At 41.3% G+C, this 21,304-nt stretch overlaps 2 protein-coding genes across 2 annotated transcripts in view; both read left to right on the forward strand.

Annotated features, from left to right (window-relative positions):
• Nucleotides 1-549: 549 nt before the first annotated feature.
• Nucleotides 550-8,220, forward strand: krt1-c5 (keratin, type 1, gene c5). The gene is made up of 9 exons (XM_069706585.1): nucleotides 550-621; nucleotides 1,253-1,659; nucleotides 2,037-2,119; nucleotides 3,012-3,168; nucleotides 4,123-4,287; nucleotides 4,369-4,494; nucleotides 5,779-5,996; nucleotides 7,050-7,078; nucleotides 7,171-8,220. Exons 2-9 carry the CDS (start codon nucleotides 1,261-1,263, stop codon nucleotides 7,284-7,286), a joined length of 1,293 nt encoding a protein of 430 aa, XP_069562686.1. The 5' UTR covers nucleotides 550-621; nucleotides 1,253-1,260; the 3' UTR covers nucleotides 7,287-8,220.
• A 362-nt stretch (nucleotides 8,221-8,582) lies between these two features.
• The window catches only part of LOC138625568 (protein shortage in chiasmata 1 ortholog), a 19,143-nt gene continuing 6,421 nt past the window's right edge, over nucleotides 8,583-21,304 (forward strand). The window contains exons 1-20 of the mRNA XM_069706574.1: nucleotides 8,583-8,612; nucleotides 9,612-9,631; nucleotides 11,675-11,750; nucleotides 11,873-12,002; nucleotides 13,931-14,021; nucleotides 14,111-14,286; nucleotides 14,391-14,553; nucleotides 14,644-14,758; nucleotides 14,822-14,963; nucleotides 15,041-15,121; nucleotides 15,340-15,469; nucleotides 15,792-15,886; nucleotides 16,841-17,083; nucleotides 17,656-18,066; nucleotides 19,146-19,382; nucleotides 19,733-19,927; nucleotides 20,057-20,149; nucleotides 20,530-20,711; nucleotides 20,791-20,863; nucleotides 21,095-21,161. Of these exons, the coding sequence (XP_069562675.1) occupies nucleotides 8,583-8,612; nucleotides 9,612-9,631; nucleotides 11,675-11,750; nucleotides 11,873-12,002; nucleotides 13,931-14,021; nucleotides 14,111-14,286; nucleotides 14,391-14,553; nucleotides 14,644-14,758; nucleotides 14,822-14,963; nucleotides 15,041-15,121; nucleotides 15,340-15,469; nucleotides 15,792-15,886; nucleotides 16,841-17,083; nucleotides 17,656-18,066; nucleotides 19,146-19,382; nucleotides 19,733-19,927; nucleotides 20,057-20,149; nucleotides 20,530-20,711; nucleotides 20,791-20,863; nucleotides 21,095-21,161 (2,750 nt within the window). The remainder of the gene's footprint in view (nucleotides 8,613-9,611; nucleotides 9,632-11,674; nucleotides 11,751-11,872; nucleotides 12,003-13,930; nucleotides 14,022-14,110; nucleotides 14,287-14,390; nucleotides 14,554-14,643; nucleotides 14,759-14,821; nucleotides 14,964-15,040; nucleotides 15,122-15,339; nucleotides 15,470-15,791; nucleotides 15,887-16,840; nucleotides 17,084-17,655; nucleotides 18,067-19,145; nucleotides 19,383-19,732; nucleotides 19,928-20,056; nucleotides 20,150-20,529; nucleotides 20,712-20,790; nucleotides 20,864-21,094; nucleotides 21,162-21,304) is intronic.

Genomic DNA, 21,304 nt, shown 5'->3' on the forward strand with positions numbered 1-21,304 from the left:
GAGACCTGAGGAGGTTGTTGTCATTGTCTGGAAGGATAAGGCCAAATATAGCTCTTAACGTCTGCACAGTGCTGCTCAGGAGTGATGGGGATAACATCGTTTTTATTATAACATAAGAGTTATGCTTTTTTTTTTCCAGTTAAGCTTTTTTCCAGCAATATGTTTTACTTTTTTTCTAATTTTAGTATATCTAATATTTGCAGGAACTTTATTAGTATCTCCACATTTGGTAAAACTGACAAGGAAGGTTGAACTTTACTGACAGTAATAATACACACAATAAATTATTTTTAGTCACAAACAGAATGAACATATAGCAAAAAAGTCCAAATATGTGTTGTTGTTTTTTTAAATTCTGACCAGCTTTTTTTCCTTCTTGGAATTAACATTTCAATAAAAGGATATGCTGATTCATTTTTACTCACGTGCACTTGAGTCATTTTAGTCCGTCTTTATGTGAGTACAAGGTGTCATGTTGCATCCTCTGGCTCCTCCCAAACTAGGATAGTCATGCCTCTGCAGCCGGACTTACCTGTGAAATCTGGTCCAGCAACAACTGCCACTTGCACCATCAGGGGCAAAAACCTAAGCCAGCAGACCGACTGAAGACCTGACCTCCATGTAAGTATTTTTTGGATTTTTCTCCTCTGTTCTTATTACTCAGATAACGCGGTAAAATCATTGAATGAATGAATTCAGACAAGAAAGCAGATTTGAAACTCAGCTTTTCTGTCAGACACAGATGGAGGGATGCCTTGGAGTTTTCTTGATCCTCCTTTTTGCTGTTTTTAAATAACTCGCCGACAAGCAAAGAGTCATAATGTTTAGTATCCACCACTGTCATCAGTAAAGATGACAAATCATCTCACTACATGGTTCATTTCAGCCCAGAAGGTCAGGGGGCTCCTGTTTGAATGGTAATATTTCTTGTTGGAAAGCCAATAAAACACCTACAGACACAAAATGACCACAAAGGGATGCAAAACAAATACAAAAAGATTACAGAGTGAAAGAGACAAAACTGCAGATGCAAAATACCCGCAAAGATCTGCAGAACAACTTTAAAAAATAGGCAAAATGAGTGCCAAAAACAGCAAAGTAATCTTAAAGAAACTTAAAAATTGTCTTAGAAGTTTAATTGTTTCATGCCTGCCTAGAGGGCTGTGATGTCGTCTGTCTCTTTGACTCAAAGGAGGACACATGTAGCTTAATGAGAACAAATGAGACTAATATTAATCTGACTCTTCTGCAGTGGACACCATGGCCTCCACCCTCTCCACGCGCAGCTACTCGGTGCGTCAGCCCTCCTTCTCCACTATGTCTGTGAGGGACAGTGGACGCAGCCTGCGCCCCAAGCCCTCCGTCTCCCCTCTGTCCGCCATCAGCACGCTGTCCCTGTCCCGCTCCCTCTCTGTGGGCAACGGCCTCCACGTGCTGGGCTCCAACCTTTCCTTCAACAGCCTCGGCCTCGGCGCCAGCGAGAAGGAGACCATGCAGTGCCTGAACGACCGGCTGGGCAACTACCTGGACAAGGTTCGGTCGCTGGAGAGGTCCAACGCTGAGCTGGAGCTGAAGATCAAGCAAATCATGTTGGACCAAACTCCAAAAGGGCATGACATCGAGGGGATGATGGCTCAGGCGCATGTCATCGGGCAGGAGGTCAGTGTCCAGTGGTTCTGACTTCAGAGTTCAATTTAACTGAGCCTTTGCTGCAGGGAGCATTCGGATACTCTGATTTCTGTGTTGACATGATCCTGTGATGAAGACATGATGCTGAAACATCATAACTGTACTTAATTAATCATCTTTTTTGGGAGCATTTGTTTAGTGTTTGGGCTCCTTTTTCTTGCAAATCTGTCTTTGACTTTTCATCTGCACGCCTGATATCATGTTGGGATGTGGGTACTTCCTTTGAAGAGTGCTTCCACACAAAATGATATTTGGGCACGAACACAAGAGATAAAGACAAACTAAACATTACAAAAAACATCTACTGAAAGATCTGATTTAACTTTGCGCCACGTTTCCGTCCTCAGATGAGAAAGAAGACGCTGGAGAACGCACGGATCATGCTGGAGATTGATAATGCCAAGCTGGCAGCCGATGATTTTAGGGTCAAGTGAGTGTCACACAGAGGTTCCTTTCTTTTACTTGCTTGCGAGTGTTCACATGGGAGCGCCAGACTGCAAAGCAATGTGAATAAATGAGCTTTCTGTCAGGCTGCGAAATAAGAGCTCCCTTCCCACGGTGCTCAGGCACCAAACAAGCGAGCCATCCGCGAGCGCGGGAAGTGTGATGGATCGTGCAGGTCAGAGATACATCAGCCGCAGTTGGCAAGGTGAAGCTGAGGGAGAGCTGGTAGAGTCAGGAAACATGCACTGCTGATGGTTTTCACAATGTGTTGATGGTTCTGTAGCCTGATGCGAAGGAGTGATCCATCAATTGACAGTGATTTATGGTATTGGCAGCAAAGTGCATGTGGACCTTACATGCAGATCTCTGCATGGTATTTTGCACGTGCTTTAATTCTGGGATTTCTTGATTGGTTTCTACCAGAGTTTGTGCCTCTAATTATCTAAATAACTCAGTACATTTACTCTAGGATTTAATTTAACTACAACTTTAAATGCCACTTTCTTTATATATTTCTGGGAAAATATGCACATCTGTAAATTAATTTGGCTGTTGTGGTGACTCGTTACTTCATAGATTAAAAACAATTATGTTTTGTTATTGATGAGAATACCAAACAATATATCGAGTGCATTTGTTGGTGCATCGTACAGATCGAGCAGAACATTTTGGATTAAGATGAATGGCATTTTTGGAAAGCATGTTAATTGTGCAACAGATTGAATTTTAAATTCTGTATTGAAATACCCTTTGGCTCTTTGTAAAATATGCCATAATAATACTGTATGCGAGAGGGACAAACTGGGACTATTGTTGCACGTGTTTGCTGATTACTTCTGTTCCTCTCATTTAAATCCTCCGCTGTGGTTTTCCTGCAGATGGGAAGCGGAGGCCACCTTGTGCCAGTCGGTGGAAAGGGACTGTCAGGCTCTGAGGAGAGCAAAGTCAGAGCACGACCAGATCATCGCCACACTGCGAGGGGACCTGGACAGCCTGAAGGAGGAGCTCTATTTCCTAAAGAAGAATCACGACGAGGTGAGGTCCCTGCCGAGGCGAAGGTCGGGTCAGAAATGATCAATTAGTGTTTCCTTATCAATAGAATCACTATTAGAAGATGTCAAGTGTTGAAATGTCTTTGAAGCACAAAGTGTTGAAAGCCAGTTTCCTGCACTTTGAGAATTCAGCATCACAACTGAAGTGAGCTGACATGAACCAGCTCTGTGCCAGTGTTTTCTCACTCAGTGAGGCCACCAGGTTTCACAGTGTTCAGTACCTGAAACATGATCACGCTAACAGTACAGACACACCCTTCGTCTTTGGAAGCAACTTTAAGATAACACCCATGCACACAACGCAGGAGCCTTTGAGCCCATCCAACCACAGGGACTGTGCGTGTTTATACAGACAGGTGTGGTGTCCAGGATGTAGACTGACCACAATCAAAAGTTATAATATGTATCTTCCACATACCAAGGTTATTAAAACGTAGTACGTTTGTAGTTGATCAGGAACCTTTTCAGTCTTTACTGCAAGTAGAACAGAAAATTATTATAGTGTTACAATAACTAAGGTCTTTATTCTGAATAAAGAAATATACATGTAAAATAAAGACTAAATAAAGATAAAATAAAAGAACGAAGAAAACCTGAGGTGTGATTTGATGAAGTCAAGATGAAATCTAGTCTATAAATCTGTTAGTCAGAGCTGCTCTTTGGCCAAGAAGGGCTTAGCAAAGGGTCTATTTAACAGAAATCATCTCAAAAACAGTATAGCCCCCTTGAAATCCCTGTGGACTCACCTCCTTGTATGTTTAGACTAAAAGTAACTCAAGAAGACAAGTCAGATCAGATTAAATCAGATGTCACTCCGGCCAAAGATTCATGGCTTCCCATCAAAAGAGCTCTACCTTAACCAAGACTACCGCAACTACAAGTTAGATGTCATACAAATAAATTGTGCTTGTTCTTTCCCCTCTTTGAATTATTGCAGGAGATGAGCTCTGTGAAGGCGCGTCTGGCCAACGAGCAGGTGAACGTTGAGGTGGATGCAGCTCAGGGTCCTGATCTGGGGGCCATCATGGCTGAGCTGAGGGTCCAGTATGAGGGCATCGCCCGCAAGAACAAGGAGGAGGCTGAGGCCTGGTACCTCAGGAAGGTCAGTCACTGCATGGATCAGCTCGTATAGATTAGATACGTTACATGTAACACAGCTGATTGTTTTGATGTGTGTCTACAGTTAGAGGCCATACAGTCGGAGGTCAAAGAAAGCAACGAGTCTTTGCGTTGTGCCCAAAGTGAGCTCAGTGAGAGGCGACGTTTCCTGCAGGCTCTGGAGGTCGAGCTCGACAATCTCCGCAAACAGGTACAGTACAGTTTATACATGTAAACCACTGTCTCCAGGAATAACTTAATCAAACAGACAGTCAAAGAGCTTTCAGCGACAAGGTTTCAGAGATAAAAGGTGCTGAGAAAGCTCGTAAGATGGCACATAAAGGACCAGTCCTTGACTTCGCTGGAGTTCAACCATGTCCTCACCTCCTCTCCTGCGCTGCAGACATGTCGGGGACTATCTATAGATAACAGCTGCTTGCTCTTTGTCAGCAAAGAGCTACTACTGTATGGAGCAGCAAGGTATTATGCTCCTATAATCAATCAGTGTGACAAGACATACACTGAAACAAGCCAATGTTTTGTCTGTGTCTGTGAACTCAGATCAAGCAGCATGCAGAGGCGTTCAGTGGAGGCAAATATAGCTCTCAGGTGTTTGCTCAACCTGATAGTCAGTAAACAGTATTGACGGCGGGGATATTATCACGCTGACAGTCTGGCGTATCTCTGGTCGAATGGTGAGGGTGTGAATGGATGAGCTCAACAGGTGAGCTTACAAAGCAACACTTGCTGGTAAAAATGGTGGACTGATGATGGTGACACCTTTTAAACAGTCTGAGTTAATCCAAAAGCTTTAACCTTTCTTCTTCATCAACCTTTATTGTTTATAGATTAGTGTAAAAAGTGAATGTTGGTCAGACTTTCATTAGATGGTCAGAAAGACAACTCCACGTGAACGTTAATGTCGATTAATTTCTGCTGGGTCACATGTTCACCATAACAACTACAAGGTGATATTATGGTGTGGTTCACAACTTCTTTTGCTACAAATATCTACTATGCAGCTTTAAACACCAAAATATGATTGCAAATGCTCTGTAATTAGACAGACATGAAAAACTCTTTTTTTAGGGAATGAGGCCTTGATCGTTTTATAACGTCACACACGTCAGCTGCACACATTGTTACTTCTGTTTCTCAAGATGAAAACATCTGGCCTTTCAGCTCTATTCTTGATAATGTACTCTGCATTCTTATCGTAAATTGAAATTATGCCTATAATATTTAGCAAGTAGAATAAAGTTGAGAATTAAAGTATCACCTGTAGAGATTATTTAAAGGTGACAAACAAAAATGTTTAATGGTATTGTCTTGTAAATGTTGTGGAAGGGATTTATTCAGGATGCACCTTTAACACATGAAGGTCTGAAATGCTGTTTGGTGATGACATTTCAGAATCACTGTGCCTGCTTCACTACATTGTTTTGTAATGTAGAGGACAACATGTTATCTCATAACCTGTATGCTGTGTTGACAGGTTGCCGTGTTGGAGGGAAACCTGGGAGAAACGGGGTGCAAGTACTCTGTGGAGATGGACCATCTTCAGGCCACTCTGACGCAGCTGGAGGACGAGCTGTCTCAGCTGCGTTTGGACATGCAACGCAACAAGACCGACTACGAGCAGCTGCTCCGCATCAAGCAGAACCTGGAGATGGAGATCGCCACCTACAGGAGGCTGCTGGAAGGAGAGGAAATGTAAGTGAGGGCTGGACCGTCGTTACCAAAACTACATAGCTACGGTTGTGTAACAACTTCTCAGTGACTTTCTGTCTTAATGTATTTCTACAATGTTTTTTCTTTGAGTTGCACCAAAACACAGATGAGTTCTTGAGGGAAAGTTCCTGTTGTTGTTCCTACTTCCTGCTACTCAGGGGTACTTTGTGCATGTTCCTGCAAATTAAAGGAAGAGTTCCACATTTTGGAAAATATATGCATCCGTGTTCTTGCTGCAACTCTACCGGGAAACACCACTGTCATGGCTGTCCAGTAGATTAAAAGTCTACAATTTGCAGTTGATTAGCTTAGCTCAGGAGAAAGACCGAAAACAAGGGGAAACAGCTGGCCTGGCACTGTCCAGTGGTAACAAAAGCCGCCTCCTAGCAACACTAATGCTTTTGATAAACCCTTATATCTCAATATTTTAATACATTTTGACACATTTTGTCAAATGCGGACATGCATTAGCTTCATATTCATCATAAACAGGAGGGTGGCATCAATCATCTCAATTAACTCTCAACAAGAGGCATCAGGCTCCCCTTTCTCATTTAGCTCAAAACCCAAATATCCCCACTGCAGGGGGCGTTTGGCTTTGTAACTAAATCATTGATGTTTATGTGGATAGATGCTCACAGTCGGTCTTAAGTGCCCCGAGATATACAGTGGATGGCACTAATGCTTTATTCATGTGCCATTAAACGAAATGACATCATCCAAAGAGGGCCAACCACACATCAAAACGTGGAAAATGATGTGGAAATAGTGATGGACATATATTTCTGTTCCTCTGGCTGTCTTTGTACAGATGAATAGAAACAATTTTAACAAAGATGCTAAATGATTGTGATCAGCTCAAATCATCACAATCAGCATATGATGTAATAATTGTGAAAGGTCTACAGCAAGAAAGAGAATGAGCCTATTACCCAAAATGCCAAACAGTTTTTTCAGTGTGCAGCTGCTTGCATCAAATATTGAGTGAACATTGTTTCTGCTTTGCTCATGTTATCATATCCTTTTGTCCTACAGGGTAAAGGAAACACCTCCACCTCCTAAAAGTAAGTTCAGATTATTTTTATTACTTTTCAGTGATGGTCCAACAGACGTGAAATATCAGTGTTACAAATCTTGTTTTACTAATGTGTTACAGAAGACCCCGAAGTAAGGACCAGGAAGATTGTAAAAGTCGTCACTCAGACAATGATCAACGGAAAGGTGGTCAATGAGTCCAGTGAGGTGGAGCAGATTGAGGAGCGCAAAAAATGAGCCAAAGTGAGCCGAGATGCAGCAGAAATGTCTCTTAAATCCAAAGTGCCGGCTGACTTAGATCAAACTGTCTTTATGTTTTAATGCCTCAAGCTTGTCAAAGTATACTGAAATGGAACTAGAGATTAAATTACAACGTGGTCTAACAATTATTCATTCTAAATGCATACTCTCCACGGTACTTCACGACAATTTTGAGTACTTTACTACACTGTTTCATTGATAGTTTCTACTGCAGGTCACGATTCAACATGATTTGTTTACATAATATGATGCTCTGCTCTGTTCTTTGTTCTGCTTTTCAAATAGTCCTTAAATGAGTCCTTAAAGTCAAGTTTCCTAAAAACTATTTGAAAAATCTGTCCTTCTTTGGTGACTTCCATCCTCTTTTCAATGCAAATCAACTTAATTCTTTGAAATATCTTCTAAAGTAAAGTTTAATCATTCACATTCGTCTTGTTAAACAGCATGACACATTTTCACTTCCTTTAAGAAAATGTGTAAACACTATTCATATACATTTTCAGAATAACGAGTGCTTTTGCTTTTGATGCTAATATTATGTCTACTTTAAGTAATTTTACTTGTATTAGAGCATTTCTATAGTGTGCTATGACCTTTTACTAAAGGAAAGGTTTTAAAAACGTCTTCCACTACTGATGAATGCTCACACAGAAGAAGAAACTCATAATCAGCCTATGAAATGATTTAATGTTCTGTTATAGTAAAAGTCAGAAGAAATATCTGTGATATGACTCAGTTAAATGTCACTGTTATTTGATTCGACAAGGTCTCACTCTTCTCTGCAGATGGAGTTTGTTCAATTGTTCTCAAAATGTGAAGCATCCACAAAAAAATGTCTTCACCGTATGCAAAGAAATGTTGGTTTTTGACTCTATGTGTCTGATAGTTTCAATGTAAAAAGCTGAGAGTATTGTTGTGTTGTTTCATTATAGAAATAAAATAATATCAAAGCACATAAAACAGTGTTTATCATCTGTTTCCTGGTCAGATTTGAGTTGAAACAGAAACTCTGACTGATACTCGGGGAACAAAGCGGGAGGCAGAAACAAGGAAACCTGAGATTCCACACTAAGAGGGCAGAAACTAAGACTAAACCTGTAACTAGCGGTGTCGGGTAACAGCCTGCTGTGTGTTTTGTGTTTGTATCTGTCAAATAATTGGCACATGTATTAGTATAGGAATTCAAATAAACAAAAAATTTAGAAAAATTAGATGGAAACAACCAAAAACTAAACCAATAAAATTCTGCAGTGCTGCAAATCAGAGCTGGCAATGTGGGTCACTGTGATGCAGGAAAAGCAGGTCAGATGACAACACAGACAAAGAGCTCGCAGTCAAACAACAATACTCAAATATCGTGTCAGAGGTTTTTGTTTTGGGGCAAAAGATTTACAGGCAGCAACTTGGATTGTTCAGATTATTGTTATTGTGAAACTTCTTTTCCTTCAAAAGCATGTCCCATGAAACTTGATAGTTTTGGGTAACAAAGTGCTCAGTGTGCAAAAATGCGGTCATTTGGGGATTTTAGCCACTTTGAGTTTTTTACCTGATCACTGAAGTGTTTTGTCAGCGAGACGTTTCTCAGAGTGGTCTGTGTTTGTGTGGTAGGGGTGTACACAGTATCACCGAAATTTGTAATAATTGAAAAATCCATCATTTTACAAAAACGGTATTACTTTTAAGTACAACGTAGAATAGGATAAAGCAAACAGGTTAGACAATGAAAGATGACATGCTCAAAACCAACAAAAAGTGATCCTTCATTCGTAAAATTTCATTATCCTATTTTTAAATCTTTTGTATGTCTGTCTTTATTTCTTAATGACGGCTTTGATGGTATGGATGATACTATGAAGAGATATTCTGCTGTTTTTCACATTACTATTTCCACCAGGTTTATACTGGAGAGTTTGTTCAACATGATTCAAGTCAGGGGAAAGTTGTGTCATTGTTGCCGTGTGTTTGGCGTCATCGTTTCGTTGGAAAATTCCTCTCCTGCCATGCCTCTTGAGTGATCTTTTCATTCAGTATTTGGGTGCATTTAAATATAGTGCGATCAGTAAATGTCATCTCCCCTGCATCATGTTGGACTCCTCGTGTTTCATCTGACCAAAGGATGTCCTGCCAATATTCATCAGGCAGAGTTTAGACTCGCAATTTTGTGAGCAGTGCATTCAGTATATTTTGTGAATCCTCTGGTAACTTAGTTTGCAAGGTGCTAATTACGGAACGAGAAAGAAAACTCCTCACATTTAATGCAGTTACATGTCAGTGTGAACTTTCTGTATCTTGTCACTCCAGTGTGAAAACACATTGCCAGAGTCAGCTGTTACTGCTGATGTCTTAAACTGCAGCCTGTGAATGATATTGTTTTGTCACCTTGATGAGAAACTAGTAAAGTCCAGACATAGATCTTTATGACTCTTTTAATTGCCAGATCATCCAATCAGGTCACACACATCATCTACAAGCTCAGAGCTGTTTACGGAAAGAAAGACAGAACTGTCCACACCCAGTTTTTTTTAGAAATAGGACCACAAAACCTCTTTTTTCTTCCATTTACAGAAATGTCTGCTATTCCTTTTTCTGTCAAGTCGGATGCAGAATGAAGGGATTTAGTCACTTCAAACTTTAAAACTTTGTCTTGCTGGTTTGAATTCATCTCATCATCCATTGTAGATTTTATAACTTACACTTGATGCATTGACAGACCTGCTCACATTCTCTGTAGCAGAATTTATTTGAATAGTGTGGTGAATGGTGCCTCCCGGTGGTGAAAAGCACTCTGTGTCCCTGCAACAAAAAACAAAAAACAAAAAACAACAAAAAAAAGCAGTAAGTTTGCCATTCACTGCCCTCTGAGAAGCCTTCAGTCTGTCCATGATTCATGATGAGAAAGCCCATCACACTACTGACCCCTTCACTTTATTCGGATGCCTAATTTCCCTGATATCACAATGCTTTTTAGTCACCAATGTTCTGCTGGAAACTTGAGGCACAACCATGTTTCTAACAAGTGAACAGTGGCTTCATGTTGATTCACTTGATCAAATCTCTGATGAGTCAAATCCGAGTGTCACCTGAACCCTGCTTCAATGGAAGGATTTAACTCGTGGGAATCAGAACCTTTTGTACAGACAAGTTAACATGGTTGATAACACAGATTTGTTTCAATTTGATTGCTAATCGTGAAATAGTGCAAAAATTTCCTTATTCACTTTCTATGGCAGAAATGGTTTTTATTTTTAAAGTTTCTAAATCGTCAAACCTGCTGATTAATTCCAGGTTTGGATGAAAATATTACACCGTTTTGATGTTATTTCTGACTGTTGCAGCCCTCTCTGCTGTACATATGGCTCAGATGCCTGATGTCTCCAAACTTGTCTTTACTTCAAAGACCACACAACAATAGGTTTGTTACAGAAGTCCTAAGTTATGTCGCTACTGAATCCTAGTAATCTACGTAGGAGTACAAAAAGTTTAGTGTATCCATGACCTGCAAACTCTTAAATTGGTAATTGGGCCATATTGTTTCTTCTTTTGTTCAAGGATCTGACAGTGTCTCATCAAAAATCTCTACACTGATTGTTGACCACTTGTTCCTCCACCTTTTTTATTTTTACATGCTTTCTTTTGCATTATCAGAGCAATTAGTAAGTTTGTGTTGTTGTTGTTGTTGTTGTTGTCCTGTTTTGTTCATTTCAGGTTTTCAGTTTCTAATTTGATTTACAAGGAAATAAATATGTCGTTTTTTTTAAACAACAAAAATTAAAAAAAAAAAAAAATTTTAAACGAATGTCACTCTAGTCTAATGTATATTGTATAAACATATTTATTTAAAAAAAATGTATGTATTATATATTCGAAACTATATCATATTATATAAATATGTCGGTTTTTGGTATTTTTAAAGCGTAACAATAAATTGCATTCAAAAGAGCGCAACCTTTGTTTGGGGAACTAAAGTGTCAAACAGCGCATGCGTGACTATTAAAACGTGTGTTGGCGGCGCAGAAAATAAACTATGACGTCATCCTGAACTGACGACCTTTGACCTGAACTCTCAGTCACAGCAGCTCCTGATTAAAAACAAAATAAAGCTCCTATCATAATGTAAGTGTGATGTGAAGCGACACAGCGCCGTCATTGAAGTGTTATTTGTTAACTCTGTCTTGTTAAAGGCTGTAAACAACTATTATATTATATTATATTATATTATGTTATATTATATTATATTATATTATATTATATTATAACTGAGCTAGCGTACTGACGACATTAGCTCGATGACCAAGCTAACGTCGTAGTAAAGATTTGTGATTGTGACACGTGTGTTTATGTTGTTAACTTGTTGTTGTTTACAGGTGTGAAAAGGACCGCTGTGCTCCGACGGAAGTCTTCTCCGCCGTCAGATATAAAGCCCTCGACTACGTCTTTGAGGTGAGCGTGTTTTTGTGCTGTGAAATGAGAGAGTCTCGTTGTTGTTGTTGTTGTTGTTGTTGTTGTTGTCGTCGTCGTCGTCGTCGTCCTGCCTCGTGCTGACGTGTCTGTGTTGATCTCAGACCAGCACCGGTGTGAAGGTGATGATGAACCTGCTGGCCCTGCCGACACCGTACCTCGCCGGTACCAGTGACCTGTACCCGCACAGCGGGAGGCCGCCCGAGGTCACCTACAGGACACCGTGGCTCCGAGGTAGGACACGTGTCCACAGAGGACACCTAAAAAAAAACAACCTCAGCGTCAACACTGAGCTTCCTACGTCGGTTTTCACTGGTGTGCTTTATCTTTCTCACTCTGGTTCACCTGCACGTTTCCTCTGCGGGTTTCTGCACATGACGGATGATTTAAACCTCTTCCTGCTCGATCCTTCACAGCTTCACAGCAGTCAGTCGTTTGTGTTGCTGCAAATCAGCAAAATGCATCCACGCAAAATGTCCGAAAGGGACTGAGCAGTTCATTTATTTTATCACAAAATGTGAATCATAATGTATATGTACACGTTATACTGCTATACCACTACACCCAGCTCTCTTAATGCTGAGACCGTCAGGTTTTTGAGACTTTCCCATCAATCATTATGATGTTTTAGTGGCTCAAGAAGAATCCTCTCATTAGAGGCTGTAGATTACAGCGACAGACTTGTGCTGTCTGATGTACAAAACACATCTACTTTAAAGTCTTTCGTGTGGTAAACTGTGATTCAAGAATACGATGCACACTTTAAGTAAACGGCACGATGAGATCACTTATTGAGTGAGCCGAGACTATTCTTGTTCTCAGGGTGTCAAATCATGTTGTTGTTGACGTCGGAGAGATGTGCACAAGGTGCCTAAAGTCTCATCCGCTGTGAACAGCCAGGTCGAGGAAGGTGGTGATGAAGTACGGCGGGTGGAGGTCAGGGTCCATGACAAAGCAAAAGTCAATGTGGATTTCTTAACATAAGTAAAAGTACTTAATTGAACCCAAACCTTTTCTGAACACGAACTAACCACGAATGTGTTGTTGTTAATACAAAAGGCAACCTGTGCGTCGTTGTGGAAATGATGTATTTCCATGTGAGAAATGAACAGATAAACAAAGATACAATGAACTATCTTTTGTCAAGTTAATAAAAAGGAGAGAATCAGTGAATCATCAGTGAATCACAGAGTCAATCTATTTTCAGCTGAAAAGGACGGGCTCGTCCACACAGAGCATGATGAGTCTTTTACAGGGAAATCTGTTGTCAAAACAGCACAAGGACATCTTCCACCAAGAGATTGGACTGTTTGCCTCTTCACTAGACAAAGCTAAGGGGCTCCTCATACACCGATACATGTGTTGGAGGTGAGCTGGAAAGTTACAGAGAATAATAATAGCATGTAGGTTATTACATACATATGGTAACAATTCATTTTGCCCCGACATGCGTCAAGAGGGGATGTGAACGGCTTTGATAAACACCAGTGTTTGACTCCCTCACTCTTCCTATCCACTCACTCCGCAAGTCTACCGTCAGCCTTCAGCCTTCAGCCTCCACACTGAAACTAAAACAGTAGTCGTGCCTGAAACTGTCCAAAAGGTGACATCCTCGCTCTGCAACACAACCGTTGACAAAACCTTCTGTCCTTAAGTTACGGTTACCAACACAAGTGTCTTTACTCTGTCCTACCCTCCCACCGACGGCTCAGCGGGCAGCTGCTGCCTGTCAAACATGCATTCACACTGACCAGCTGCCTGTCTGTGTCCTAAACCCGACTGCTCTGCCCAGCGGTGTTTTCAAATTGACGCATGACACTAAAATGACTGCTCGCCCAGACCTGCTAAATGTCGGGAGTAGCAGTGAAACCAATGAAAATGTTCAGTCGCACTCTGGAGCTCTGGATATAACCACTGAACAAACCTGAGGTCACCTGCTCACCTCGTATCTACCGGCTCAATGAGTTTTGGCACATAAACACAGTTTCTAAAATAAACATCGTGTCTGGTCGCTTTATCTAGATATTGTTCAACATTTTATTACCACAGGTTTTTCAACTGAAACAGACGCTACTCCTCCTCTTCAAACTGTTCTACGCTGCCGTATAAAACTTCGTGTTCAATTTTTACTTAGGATTTGTTTATGTGAACTTCCTTGACAGGAAAGGTGATTTCTACCTGCAAACTCTTCGTCGGTGGTTCTGTGCTCGACGATCTGGGAAGAAAAACACAGCCAGTTAATTCACCTGAAAGGTTCTGTGACTGTGAAACACAATAAGTTCATCACTTTAGTATTCGTGGGGGGGAGCATTGATTAAAAAATATGTTTTGTTATGCTTCAGATTTAACGTGAAAGAGGACATGGAGGTGATACCGAGCTCTAATCCTGACTCACTGAAGGATTTACACCAGGATCTGTATGTCTGCCTTTTAAAAGAGCCACATATCAATGATCCATGTCAGGAATCGTTTTTTAAGTGGACAGGTGACCAGATGAAAACTGGAGATATGAGCAATGGTAACTTATTTCATTTCAGAGTTCCCTCTTACACTATATTGAAACAAATATTTGACTCAGGGAAACCAGTCCTGCCTAATAAAACATGTTTACATTTGTCCAAGATCTGCTCCTGCCAGAAGAGCTCATAGCTGTTGATCCGCTGCCACAGTTTAAGAGACATTTACCCACACTGAAAGCCAAACTGTCCCGACTGAAGACGCTTCCTGTGGCCGACCCTCTGCTGAGCTCAGCAGGAGACGCCATCTCTGAGGACACCGTGTTCAGGTGTTTGTGTTCATACTTTTGTGATCGAGTAAACCATCACTGTCTTTATTGTCCCGTGTAAACATGATGTTAAAACCTGTTGGATTACAGCTGCTTCAGGTGCTGTGCGTCTTATGAAAAACCTCCAGATGTGGACTCCAGTGACTCTCGGATGTGTGCAGATGTTCATGAGGAGTTTGTCAAAGAGTCGCCTGTGAAAGAAGAGGTAAATAAAACTAAACTGTCTGATTATTGGGTTACTTTTTTGCTGATCGTTTTTCCTGTGTAGTCGCTGCTGTTGCCTGTCGTCGTGGAAACACTTCAGCTGACCACAGAAAGCTGCACCACCTTTTCAAGCATCTGTGCTCGCATGAATGTTTCTCCTGAACTGCTGGACGAAGAGTGTTCAGTCCTAGATGTGCTGCAGGAAGGTGAGGACAAGATAAAAGCGGTTTTAGATGCAGTAAAAATGCAGAAAAATAAACTGATATATTTTCCTTTTATTTAGCTTCCCTTTCAAAGGCAGCAGTGGATATTTCCCAGTATGATACACCGGAGGAAGTCGGCAAAGAATGCAAGATGAATAGAGGTCTGGCAGAGTCCAATTTAGCAGGTCCAGATTATGGAGAGATGTGTGACCTGTTAGTTTATTATTTTCTCCAGAGGCTGCTTTAAAAATCAAAGTCTATGTCACTCACACTGTTTCAGTACCCAGTTGTTTTTATCAAATAGAAACTCTTCCAGTACCAGCCAGATACAGGACAGTGTAGATACAGTTTGTGGGCTTAAATTCAATGTTTCTCTCAGGACGTCTGGTGCTTCCACCTGAAATGGAGCTGGACGTGACTCTGAGCCCGACTACCAAGACGAGTCCAACCCACATCTGTCTGTCCACCTCTGCACTCCAGCAGGAAGAGTCGTCTCCTCCAGGCAGACTGTGAGTCATGACATCAGGTCACGCTATAGTCCGACTGCTAATTAAACACTAACCCTGATGAAGTTTTGTTTATTTTCACACGTCAGTGCATCGGAACGTGAAAGTGAAGTGGTAACCATGGCGATAGCACGTTTTAGTGGAGGTGAAAGTGTGTTGCTATTTTTACGACCGCATTGATGAACACAATCCAAAGTCAGCCCACCAAATTTAAAAGTCACGCAGAGGATGAATCCTCACCTGCGGCTGCGTGATGAGAGGATATGACTGATGTGAAGTGTTAGTGTATGTGGAAGCTCTTGCAACATTCATAATCGTCACGCAGGTCTTTGGTGTCGGCGAGAGCTCAGACAGAAATGACGACGGGACTTTGGAAGGCAGAGAAGCATCCGACCTTCGTGGTTCGCTTCCTGTTAACAGGTAACGGCATGTTGAGCTTCACTGCTTTGTTATCAAAGGGACACGCCACCAATTTTACACAGTTTACTTGCAATTAGTGAACGATGCGCAGGTCAAAGCCGTCGCTGGTGCTTCAGGAAGTGCTTCATTCATGTAATAACGAAGGAGAGTAATTAAAAGATCCAGTCATGTTTATGGGAACATTTCCACCTGATACCAAGTACTCCTGAGTACAAATAACACGAGTCCACAGAGGAAACTGGACGCAGACATGCAGACTTTTAGGAGAATGTATTAAGCAGTTTGCAAAACAATGTGTGCATCATTTACTGTAACACTTTCTGAACAAGAGGCTTTATTGCAAACATACAAGACTGTGACTAAACTCAGTGAGGCGCTGCAGTGCTTTGGCCTCAGTGTTGAAGAGCTGCTGTGAGCTTCGCAGACCACCAGATGTCATCGTACATCCTGAGTTTAAAGCCTCAGAGCTTCACTCATTGTCGTCCAGCCAGCGTTACTGAAAAACAGTTCTGATGTTCTCTGCAGCTCCAGAGGAACATTTCCAAAGTCTACTTTACAAACCGGAGGCAGGGGTTTGAAAAATGTGAGCATATACCAGACAGAGAGGATCTAACAAATGATGCAATCGTGTTGCATTGTGGGAACTGTAGGATACAGTGTTTTTTTGGAAGTCAGGATGTCTGTGGTTCTGCTGCACTGGTTTTTACTGTTTGACAACATGATGAAGACAATCAGTAATTATTATAAAGATGTATGTTGACATTCATCTATTTCAGCTCATTATTGATGCGTGTCAGAAAGAGTCTGCTGGTGCAATAATGATGTTATTTTTAGAGCACTTTATTGTAAATTCTGGACATTGAATGGTGAGAAAATATCAGTGTTAAATCTTCAAGCTACTGTATTCAGTGATGTACAAAGCATGTTACTCCACTCTGCTGTATTTTCTTACAGAGCCTGAAATATATGAAGCAGCTGTTGACTTCCAGCCTCTGTGTGAAGCCTCAAAAGTCATTCAATTAGAGAAACAAAGTTTCAGCAGCGCCGCTGACGAACTGCAGTCACAGAAGACAGCGGGAGTCCCACAGGTGTTTTTGAGCAGCCGCGACTCCACAGAGAGCATGAGGTCTGAATCTCCCTCCACCAGGGAGGAGGAGATGGAAGACTTCAGGAAGCTGCCGCCCGAGCACGTGGAGGGTGAGAGTCCGCTTGTAGTCGCGGCATCAATCCCGTGTTGTATATTAAGAGGGTGAATTTGGGGGTTACACTTCAACAATAAAAATGTTTTGTTTTCATACGAAGTGGAGGTGATACAATTAGACGATTAATTTACATATAATTTAACACACGAAAAAATAATAATCGGCTACTTGTTTTGGTCATTTTTAAGCCTACGGGCCAAAAATATACAAGTTACAGCTTCACAAATGTAACTTCTAGCTGCTTTTAGTTCTCTTGGAGTGAAGTGAACATATTTGGGTTTTAAACTGATGGTTAGACGACATAAAGCAGTTTTAACATGTAAACAGTTTGGCTTTGATCCGTTTTGGTGGACATTTTGTAATATTTTCTAACATTTTATACATGTAAACATTAGTTCATTAATAGGAAAACCATCTTTTTGCCGCCCAAACAGTGTGTAGCCTGTCTCTTTTCATGTGTTGCTTTAAGTCAGTTTGAAACTTTTAATGCATTCAAATTGAAGATTGTTCAATTGTTGAGATTGTTGCTGCAGATATCTGGTATGATCATCTGTTCTTTTCTTCTAGTTTCAGTCGGATCCGTCTTGCTGAATCCAGCAAACAAAATGAGCGTCGAAAAGGAAACCCCTGTTGATTCTTCTCAGAGCTCCTTACTGATGCACGCTGTCAGCACAAATAAGGAAGTTCAACCTGCTGCTGCCACCAGCACCAAAGATGACATATCAGACGAGAGATGTTCAGAAGTTACATCCAGGTTTCATAAGAACATCAACACAAGTAATGATGACTGTGAGACCGAGCCGAGCGCCCGCATCTCTGAGCAGACCGTCTCCTCCGGACCGAACATCAGAGACGGTCGCAGAGGTCCGCTGTTTACGAGACGTCCACCGGAGAAGGACCTGGATCCTCTGTCCACCTTCATGATGTTGAGATCCCAGCAGGCCGCTCCGGTCACCGCAACACCTCAGAGCTCAGCAGGTTCATATTATCTGAGGAGTTTCAGCACCTACTTTATGTTTTTGCTCCATTTTACACCTTTTTCTTCCAATGACTTTGATGGGTTTGTTTGTAACCACAATAATGTTACTGATGAGTTTTACTTTACACATTGTTTCTTATTTTAACCAAGCAGAAGAACAAAACTCTAGCCCATGTTATGTACAGATTAGTCCAGATTATGACGTGAATTTATTAGTAATAATAATAATAATAACTCGTGCTGATCCACACTGTCCTCTCACACGGTTTTTAATGCAGGTGGTACAAACCACAAGCAGAAGCATCCGATACAAATTCAGATGTAAATTAGTTTTTATCAACATCTATCCAGCTATGAAATATATATTGTATCTGAAACCTGTTTGTATGAAGCAGCTTTACACATAAATTAAAACCATTCCTTAACAATAGACCAGGTGGAGGATTTACAGTGGCTTAAAGTTATTCTGCAGCCAGTAATCACAGCTCTCTGAGGACATTTTAATGCAGTTTGGTACCAACTTTTTCACTCAAAAACAAACCTTTCCACATGTTTTCATCTTTTTCTGAGTAATCTAATAGATACACAAAGTCTTTAAAAGACTTCACTACATCTAGATGGAGACCACTAACCTCGATTGATAAACTCATTACGTGGTAGCTGAGATTGTGTTTCATGTATATAGATGTGATGTAAACAGTCATCTTGCAGTAGATTCTTCTGCTAATATCCATTGCCCAAATATTTTTTTTACAATGTGTGCCCGTTATATTCAGAAAATTTTGACAACGTATTCAAACATATTGTTTTCAATCAAAAAGATATCAATTATTTTATTTTAACATCTCGTTAATTCTCCAACTAATAATTTGTACACGGCAATAAAATGCATGAATTATATAGTAGTGGCAAATAGTGTAGGTTTACTAGACTGGATACCATCACAGTATTTCCTGGTCACCTGGGTATATTAATGTAAAATCACATTATTCAAATAGGTTGGGGTTTTTTTCAAATAAAGTTTTTGGGCTATTTATTATTATCATGATAATGCATTTTTTTCCCCTCCTTTAATCAGCACCAGAGATGAACCAACAAACACCGGAGTCAGAGCTGCAGCTTCCTCCAGAGGAGACACAAACACCGGAAACGCAGGACGGAAGGCCGGCGTACACGAGCGTTGGCGTGTCAGGAAACGCGAGCAGAGAGCAGAAACCAGCTGCTGAGTGGACGCATCAACACAACGGTCGTCCTGTCAGTCAGTCAAACCCTCAGAGGAGACGTGACAGCAGAGTGGTGCAGGTCCAAGCTACAGGTGCGACACACTCGGCACACCTCCAGTTCAACTCTCCACTGTCAGGGTGGAAACCACGGAAACACATTGGTACAATTCTGCTTTTCACTTAATCAACTAATTTTACACTTTTTCACAATAGACGTATCAAACACATCTTAAGCTGTAATTACACATTATAAGGAGTAACTAAGGAACCAAAAAGGTTTTTATTCTTGTTCACTTTGCTGCTAATAATAACTGTGAACTAATGCAGCGCTACCGCAGCACTTCTCCCACTGACCAAACTGAAGTGTAGTCCAGTGTCCCTGCTAGAGAAACGGATGGTGGTCGAGCGCGTTTGTTTTTCAGCCCTCTGTTCTCCCGTGCAGACAGCCAGCGGCGAGCCTACTGTGAGCTGCTGGCCTTCGCCCAGCCCTGTTTGAGCTCTGCCAGACAGCTGGGCCTCAACTTCCCTGTGTGGGGGGACTTCAGCTGCCTGGGTCCGGACCAAACTCACTTCCTCCTCAAGCAGCAGGAGAGGGCGCTGTGCCGGGCTCCTGCACCGAGCGCGGAGCTGGTCAGAGGTATGAAATGTCCTTTTAAAGACAGTTTTATTCATAGTTTAATCTGATTATTGTCATATTAATGCATTAAACCTACATATTAAGGCTGTAAATAAACTCCTACGCTTGCTCCTGCTGTGTTACATTCAGATCAGGAGCTGCTCTTCAACCAGGCAGCTCTTATTCATGTGCTGGTGATGTTCAAGGAGCTGCTGCTGAAGTGTGACCTCAGTACAGCGCTGGGTCAGTATGAACCGCCTTCAGTCCTCAAACTTGACTTCTAAAAACTTTGTTTAAAATATCAAGTGGGTAGAAATACAGTTAGTATGTGTTCAGGGAGGATTTGATCACATTTGACTGAAAATGATGAAAACATAAGCAAACAGATACTTTTTTACTTAAATGTTGTTGAGCAAAATCCACTTTGAACCAATGAGAAACATCTCATAATAAACCAACGCTGTTTTAACTGAGGCACAAACGTCATCATGTAGGATCTCATCATCAAAGGAAGTTGAAGGAGTTTTAAGGGCTTTAACTTTAATTTCAACAGTTCCACAGTTGCTGTGACCTAACATTGATCATACCGTGATATTTACGGCCTTTTTCTTAATGCACTAAAGAGTACCTAACCAAGGCAGCTGAGGCGTGTGCAGAGCAGAGTCTGAAGCAGCTGCTGAAGAGGCTGCAGATCATCCTCTACCTCAGTCACACCAACCAGGAGACCAACCTCAAACTGCTGGAGCTGCAGCAGCTGCTGGCTGAATGGCTGCAGAACCGGAAAGAACAGAGCTCCGAGGAGAAAGTTAGTGTTCACAACAGACTCAAAACACACGTTTATGGTTTATGTGATTAAAGATCCTGGTGGATTTGTCTTCCTGTAGATCCTCGTCATAATATCAGTCGACTCTGACGACAGCAGATCAACAGTCATCAGCAGCTTGATCCAAGTGACTGGTGAGCAGCTTCTGGTCTCTTTCAGCCTTAATCAGCAGCAGGACTAGTAAACTTGACACGACTGTAGAACCAAGTGTTGTGGCTAAATTAGAATATTCATCCAAACTGGGACACGAACCCACCAATCACAAGCCGAAGCAAAAGTTTGCTGCGATCCCTTTAACAGTAAAACAAACACATGATGGATGGCGTGTCCTACAGTTCAGTATGTTTGTGTTTTTGTTGTTTGAGGTGCTGCTGTGACTGCAGTTTGTCCTGAGGACGGGAAAAAGCTGAATGGTGCCAGTGTGGTGAGCAGGTAAAAATTTATTGTTTCATCATTCACACATACATGTTATTCCTCTTTAGTCACTTCCATGATTTTCTTCTTGGCACCAATAAAAATGTATCGAACAAATAATAGTTAATAGTACTCTTAGTTTATGAGCGTCAAGTTAAAAC

The sequence above is a fragment of the Brachyistius frenatus genome, unplaced genomic scaffold, assembly GCF_029030835.1.
Source record: "Brachyistius frenatus isolate BFR_SWC_R1_liver_20210118 unplaced genomic scaffold, ASM2903083v1 Contig_63, whole genome shotgun sequence".
NCBI lineage: Eukaryota > Metazoa > Chordata > Actinopteri > Embiotocidae > Brachyistius > Brachyistius frenatus.

What these genes read in the sequence shown, in the direction of transcription:
- krt1-c5 (XM_069706585.1), top strand. Translation starts at nt 1,261, where the DNA reads ATGGCCTCCACCCTCTCCACGCGCAGCTACTCGGTGCGTCAGCCCTCC. An exon ending in TAAAGAAGAATCACGACGAG is followed by an intron (nt 3,169 to 4,122) that starts GTGAGGTCCCTG and finishes GAATTATTGCAG; the next exon opens with GAGATGAGCTCTGTGAAGGC. An exon ending in CTGCTGGAAGGAGAGGAAAT is followed by an intron (nt 5,997 to 7,049) that starts GTAAGTGAGGGC and finishes TTTGTCCTACAG; the next exon opens with GGTAAAGGAAACACCTCCAC.